Source organism: Grammomys surdaster, unplaced genomic scaffold, assembly GCF_004785775.1.
Source record: "Grammomys surdaster isolate TR1022 unplaced genomic scaffold, NIH_TR_1.0 182, whole genome shotgun sequence".
Classification (NCBI taxonomy): Eukaryota; Metazoa; Chordata; class Mammalia; order Rodentia; family Muridae; genus Grammomys; species Grammomys surdaster.
In genome coordinates, this window is record NW_021604627.1 from 358,409 (window position 1) to 365,769 (window position 7,361).

The 7,361-nt window shown below is 37.6% G+C and overlaps 1 protein-coding gene across 6 annotated transcripts in view; it reads right to left on the reverse strand.

The window, feature by feature from the left end:
- Window positions 1-3,026: 3,026 nt before the first annotated feature.
- Rpgr (retinitis pigmentosa GTPase regulator) overlaps window positions 3,027-7,361 on the reverse strand; it is a 46,323-nt gene continuing 41,988 nt past the window's right edge. For 3 of the 6 annotated variants that reach the window (XM_028767815.1, XM_028767816.1, XM_028767821.1), the window contains 2 exons: window positions 6,956-7,044; window positions 3,027-3,633 (listed from right to left, as the gene is read on the reverse strand). In XM_028767815.1, coding sequence (XP_028623648.1) covers window positions 3,427-3,633; window positions 6,956-7,044 — 296 coding nt within the window. In that variant the 3' untranslated portion in view covers window positions 3,027-3,426. The remainder of the gene's footprint in view (window positions 3,634-6,955; window positions 7,045-7,361) is intronic. The other 3 variants (XM_028767818.1, XM_028767817.1, XM_028767820.1) reach the window with 3 other exon arrangements.

Below are 7,361 nucleotides of genomic sequence, written 5' to 3' on the forward strand. Positions count from 1 at the left end.
TTAAAATTTATTTTTTATTATTTATATTTTAAATGTCCCCCTTCCTAGTCCCCTCTCCACGAGGCCCCTCTTCTCCCCTCCCCTTTGCCTCCAAGAGGGCACTCACTCTTACTCCTCCATTCACTCTCACCTCACTCCTCTAGCATCCCTCTTCTCTGGGGCATCAAGCCTCTACAGGACCAAGCGCATCCCCTCCCACTGAGGCCAGACAAGGGCAATCCTCTGCTAGTGAAGTATTCTCTCTCATGGGCAGCTACATTTTACTTTCCATTCACTGTTGACAGTTATTGGGTTCTTCCTGGGCCTGGAGATTGTGACTAAAGCTACTATAAAGTATTGAAATACTTTGTGTGTGAACATAACTTGCTTTCATTAAGATGGGTTATTTTCCATGTTAGTATTATTGATGGTTTGAAGAGAACTGTGCCCTGCAGGAACATCTTCCTTCCTCTGCCTCCCTGACTTGTGACAACCCAAACCATCTTCAGATGTTGCTAAATGTCCTCTGGGGAAGGGGAGTGATCCTCCTGTTTTAGAGCTACTGTGTTAGGAGCACAAGCATATTTAACACTTTAGTGTAAACTTGGTATAGGCAAATCTTACCCTTTGTATCGAAATGTCTCTATTCACATTTATGAAGGAAATTCTCTGCCTATAAAATTCTCATTTGGAAGTTGCTTTAGCACATCTAAAAGTTATTACCTTCTTTTCTGGATTTTTAAAATGTAATTTTTCAGATCATAATTACATTTCTTTCCTCCCTTTCTTCTTTCTAATCCCTCACATACATCCCTCACCAGTCTCCTAATGGCCTCTTTTTTCACTATTTGTGTATATGAATATACATTCCTAAATATAGGCTGCTCAGTCTGTATAATGTTATTTGTATGTGTATTTTCAAGGTTAGACCATTTGGCACAGATCAATCAATTGGTGTGCTCTTCCTTGAGAAAGGACACCTCTCCTGCCCCAGCCTTTCTCAGTTGCCTCTACTACATTGTGTAGCTCAGAGGCCTCACAGACTACCCCCATACATACACCATGCAGATTGGCATATTCATGGGTGCTTTCTTTGTTGAACTCACATTTGGGGCAGTCATGTTCGTGAGAATTTATGGGTATAGCTTCTACATTTGCTTGTTTGTTTGTTTGTTTGGTCTGGAAGCAGGTTCTCACTATATACCCCTGACTGGCCTGGAACTTACTATGTACGTATGCATTGAAAAATCTGAAATTATTGAGGTGAATCACAATTATTCTAGTGAGTTTTTAAGCTATCAATTTCTTGTTCAAATTTAATGTCAAATTAGTGATTACTATAGCCAAGATAAATCTAAGGTCTACTTACTTCAATATGTTTTCCTTATAAACTCAATTTCTCTTACCAAAACAATGCACTCACTTAAAACAGAGAAGAAAGAGGAGGAGGAGGAGGAGGAGGAGGAGGAGGAGGAGGAAGAGGAGGAAGAGGAGGAGGAAGAGGAGGAGAAAAAGGAGGAGAAACAAAAGACCACAACTTGACTTATCAAGTTTGGTATGTGATGACTATAGTTTAGCACCTTGTAAGTTTACACACAGACACACGCAGAGAGAAAGAGAGAGAGAGAGAGAGAAAGAGAGAGAGAGAGAGAGAGACAGAGAGACAGAGAGACAGAGAGACAGAGAGAGACAGAGACAGAGAGACAGAGGTAGGGGCGATTGCTGTAAGAATTCTAAAGAGAATCACCATACATTTCATAGCTGAAAACTCCCTCCATGTACCCATGGTTTCATGAGATTTGAAGGGCAGGCATATGAGCACTGCTCCACTGGGTCTTCTGCTCCAGGGTTCAAAGGACTGAATCACTATGCCAGCCAGGGCTATAATCTAATTTGCAGACTGTGTTCCTCTCCTGGGCTCACTGATTTTGGGTAGAATTCAGTTCCCAATAGTTAAAGATCTGCAAGGCTGTCCTATACTGTCTGGTATAACATGCTCTCCCATCACACCTGTAAACTCTTTAAAAGAGACTTAGGTAACACAAGCAAGGGAGTGACATTCTATCATAGTCATTGGTCTCACATACCCAGAGGGAAGGGATTACTCAAGGCATGTGGTACCAAGACTCATCCTAGGGGTCACCTTAGAATTCCATCTACTACCAATAGCATGCTTTAGTATCATTTTTGAGTTTGACTTCCACTTAGCTGTTAAACCTTCTTCATATACTTTTGTAATATCCTGGTACTGAGGCCCCAAGAACGCAAGTTTTGAAAGTGTATTTACCTTTAATAAAAATAAGAAACCTACTAAGTGTAATATTCATTCAGAAAACTACTTTTTAAAAATTTCAAACCCATATCTACTTTGTATTAACACTTCTCTTTACCCTGTAGGTAAAAATCAAAAGATGGGGTTCTGTTTTCTTTGTTTTGATGGGGCAATGGTCACTGCAACTGAAAAGGGACACACTTCACTGACAAGGAAGGGTAGAGGAAGTGAGTAGGCTTCACCTTTCTAAAGACATAGTGTGAGCAAGGAGGCAACACTTCCATCAGAGCAGAGTAACAGCTTTCCAATTCCTATGCATTTCAAGTCATAAGGCAGCACATGTCATTGCTAGAGACAGCTGAAATGAGCAAGCCTGGCTGTTTTAAGGTCTTTTATGATGGCAGAGTTAAATTTTCTAGATGATTCATATCTTTGATAAATGATAAGGATATTTTGTACCTTTTAATTAAAAAACACTTAGGCTTATTTTTTGCTTATTTTGCTTATTTTGCCTACAGGTATGTCTGCACCATGTGTCTGCCTCGTACCTTCAGAGACTAAAAAAGGGCATCTGCTCGCCTGGAACTGGAGTTATAGGCAGCTAGAAGCCCCATGTGGGTGCTGGGAATCAAGCTCAAATATTCTGCAAGAGAATCAAATGATCCATCTGTTTTTCGCCACTTATTGATCAATAAATATGTCCAAGTACTTATCCATTTTGACAGCAAAACCAACCAGATATAATTTATTAAAATAAACTCATTACAATGTTGCCTGCTTTTAAATGTTGTAAATATATTCAAAACTGTTTCAGTGTTGTAATATCATAAACATTGTCTTAGGAAATTACAAAGTAGAATAACTGTCTTGGCAAAACTATGAAATAGATTCATTCAGTTTTCAAATATAAAAATATATTGTTTTATGCAACACTGAGCAGTTTTAAGGCCAGAACACTTCAAAGAGAGTTGGAGGTACATGTATTTTGGAAACTGCTTGCTAAGAATATTAACATAAATAAATATTAAAACTGTTCATATTGTTCAAACCAAGCCAAACATACTAATTTATATCTTTTTAAACAGTGTTATCAGGGGATTTCCTTCAGAAGTCACAATATGTTTCAAGTATGAAGAACGAATGTGCTCAGTGACCATGGAAACATAAACATACATTTATAGTATTGTACAGGATTTGGACTTTCCCTCCATATTTGGTGTTGCAGTATCCTGAAGATTTTGACCCATGTGGTTCTGGTTGGCATCTTTCTTATCACTTTGCAAGGCTATTTGGTCTCCTATTGGCTTTATCTCTGGGAGTGGATCGTTAGTATTCTGCATCAGTTTCTGACCTGTCAATGACATCCGATTAAAGAAGGAAATCTAGCAAAAACACACAAACAAAAAAAGATTTCATTTCAGTAAGTAAAATATTCAGAAAGTATGCAGGGACATAATTTTTTAACAGGCACGAGCATAGATTAAATCACATTTTGGTGTACATATATGTACAACAATGTGTCAATTTCCCAACACATTTTTATCCTTTTCATGAGAAGGCAGTCATAACTAAAGTAAGACTAGCTTTCAACACTAATAATACCTTTATCATCATGGTTCTTCACAGGTGAAAATTAAGATGTCACTTGTTCTGTCTTGTAAGAGGAACAGATGAAAACTGGGAAATCACTCACTTATTGTCACCATTTGAATGTTAGAGGACTGGGTCATTTGGGGGAGACTTTTTCTGGTACCACTAGTGTACCTCAACTACAGATCATTTCTGTCATGACACTCTAGAAAAGGAGGACATACCTCACATTCCTGAGATCAGAAATTCTGAAAAACAAATGTCACAGTTGGCAAATGAAGGCCACGTGAGGCCTGTGGGTTTGAGTCAGCACTGGAGTGATGGAGGAGCAGCGATGGGAGGCCAGCACTAGGACGTACAGGATACAGATAAGAGATGAAAGTGGCCAGGATCTCTGGCAGACAGAAGAGAGCCGAAGAATGCCTTATGAGGAGTAATGAGTGAGAGTCAGGCAGATGTGGCAAGGCATCCCTGAGGACCAAGGTTTGTAAGGACAAAATTGGAAAAAGCAAGCAGCTTGGAAATCAGAGAAGGAAAACACATTAAGAAGAGCATGGGAAACAGGGCCATGGGCAGGAGACAGCGGGTAAGATCATCATCTTACCCATCTCATCTGACTTAGGACCTTTGAAGACTTATCCAGGGAGAAATTAGTATCCTTCAATGAGCTATCATATAAGAAATACTTCTGATGAGATATCAGAACCAGGAAAAACACAGGAAATGAAAAATTCATGAGGATGTGGCTGTTTCAGAAGTCAAAATGGAGCTAAAACAACAATAATTCCTCTTTAACCATAAGATAGAGACAACATAAAATGTATAAAGACTTCTAGCAAAAGAGTTTATAGATTAAAATGGAGGTACTCCTTGACTTGCTACACTGGAGGGTACACATCTTGAAAAACTGCTCCATTACAAAACAGCAACCCCTCATTAAGTTAAAAAAGTGTAACCTTGTAATATACAGATAATTTCTCAAGAACGTAAAGATAGTTCCTGTGGGTCCTAAAATGAGGAAGAAACACACTTCAGGGATGATCACCAAAACAGCATGTAAGAAATCAGAGTTCACAAAGTGTAGGGAACTGGACTAAGTTAACTCTTAAATAATGTGGGGCTCTTCAAAGGACTGTTTACTCTCCATAAGTCCACACATAAGCACCAAGAGACAACTAAAGAGCATGTGCCATTTGATTTTTGAATAAAGAAGAAACATGTTGTTGAGGTAAGTTTAAAGTTCATATGTCCAGTGTGGACAGGCAATCTTTAAAACAGACATTGACCAGAAGCCATTTCAGATCTAACAGAGACCAATCACCATTTTCTATGGATGGACTGATGCTTACCTAAAACTAACAGGATTTACATGCAAACGTCCTGGTTGAACATGAATTCAATCCAAATTTTAAAACATATACAGAGACAAAGCACTATTCTTGGTAAATGAGCCAAGGCAACTAATAGATTAGTAAAAAGATAGAAAATGAGTATGCTTAAGTTATTTAAAGAAGAAATCATTATACCAATTTTAAAATAACAAAAGTTCACTTAAAATGCAAGGGGGAAAAGGCAGGAAAGATGGTGTAGTGGGCATTTATTACTCTTGCAGAGGACCCACGTTTGGTTCTCAGCACCCATATGACAGCTACCCGTCTATAACTCCAGTTCCAGGGGTTGTGATGCCATGTTCTAGCACCTGTACACAAGTGGTGTACACACCACATACATGCAGGCAAACATATAAAATAAAAATAAATAAATCTTTAAAAGTAACAGGACTGGAAAGACAAGTCAGCAGTTCAGAGTCCTTGCTGCTCCTTCAGAGGATCTGGGTTCAGTTCCCAGCACCCACCTGTTGGCTCAGGATCCCCTGTTAATTCCAGCTCTAGGGCTCAATCTGTGCTGTCTTCTAGCCTCCATGGGCACTGCACGCATGTGATGTAGGTAAAACATTCATACACAGAAAATCAAAAATTTTAAATGCAAAAAAATCATTGAAATAAAAACTGAAAAGGTGTGCTAAAAAAAGAACAGTTTAAGCAAAAGAGAATATATAAAATCAATAAAAACCTAGAAGTTACCCAAAATATCAAGAGACATAGGAAATATTAAACTGTTATTAAAAACATGAACAGCAGAAAGAAAATGTATATGTCATAATCTGAAACAGAGGTACAATGTCAAAGACATAATAGAGAACAAATTTTAAAAACAAATTAAATGACTTCTCAGATTCAAGGGTCATATGTTTCAACTAAGTTAAAATTAAAGATGTATATTTAAAAATAGAGCACATATAAAATTATAAAGCTCTCAACACGTATATGAAAGTAATATTTGTTTTACAGTGCTGGGGAAGGAACCCAGAGTCTCAAGTACACTAGGCAACTGGTCTACCAAGGTAAACCTCTAGTCTATTTCTAAAGTAATCTTCTTAATAGCAACAACTGGAACAGATACAATACTAGCCAAGTAGCTATACTATTTATAAGTAAAAAACTCTGATTAAATAGAAATGTATCCAATTGTATTCAAGCCAACTGATGCCAGATGTGAACCACCAAGAGACAACTATGAAAAGAACTTGCAAGGAATTTCTTTGCGGAGAATAAGAACCGAGAAAGGACTTCTGAGGAGTAAAAAGTCACAGCGAGCACAGCATATGCCATCAAAGACAAGTAACAACTTGGTTCATGACATTAACAAAATTAAAACATTGGGTACAGTAATTTGTAAAATGAGAAAGAAGAGACAGCAAGGCAGAACAGTATCCTAAGATTCTGTGATTGTATGAGAAAAAAATATAACAACAATGGGCAGTTCCAGAAATTAGGTATGCACATAAAACATTCCAAGTCAAAATCCAGCTGTCTAGGATATTTACAATGTACCCATTTAAGATACATGTAAAAAAAGGGGGGAGGGTTAAATATCTCTACCAGGCAAACGATAACAGAAGAAAGCTAGTTTTTAAAAATATGAACCACAACCTTAAACCCTTTACATACTTTGGGGGTTATATAGCTCCTATAAGGGACTAGCCTAGGAAAAGTAGAATGTGAATTCAATACTTTGGTCTTAATACCAAAATGAAAAATTCACTTCACTTACTTTTTTAGCCTTTTTTATGTCTTTACTTGTTGGTTCATTACCTCCAAGAATTTCTGAAGAGCTGCTCTTTACACGATCATACATGTGTCCTACAAATGGATACATGTAAAGATATTATTCTAACTAAAGAGAAAGAAATTCTCGATGCTTTCAGGGAAACTGTCAACTCCGAGTTGTGAGATATACAGAAAGAGCTCACTACTGGACAAGTAAGTAATGTCATACCACACAGATCCTGAAAAATGGAGTCAGTTATGGTAAGATGCTTGGATAACTTAAACAATGCAAAAGTATTTGGATTATGACTATCCAAATATTTTCTATTATGAACAGTAAGCAGGAAATGCCAGAGAAGACATGTGAAAACATATATTATTTTAAAAGATCTCTCTCTTTCCTCTCATCT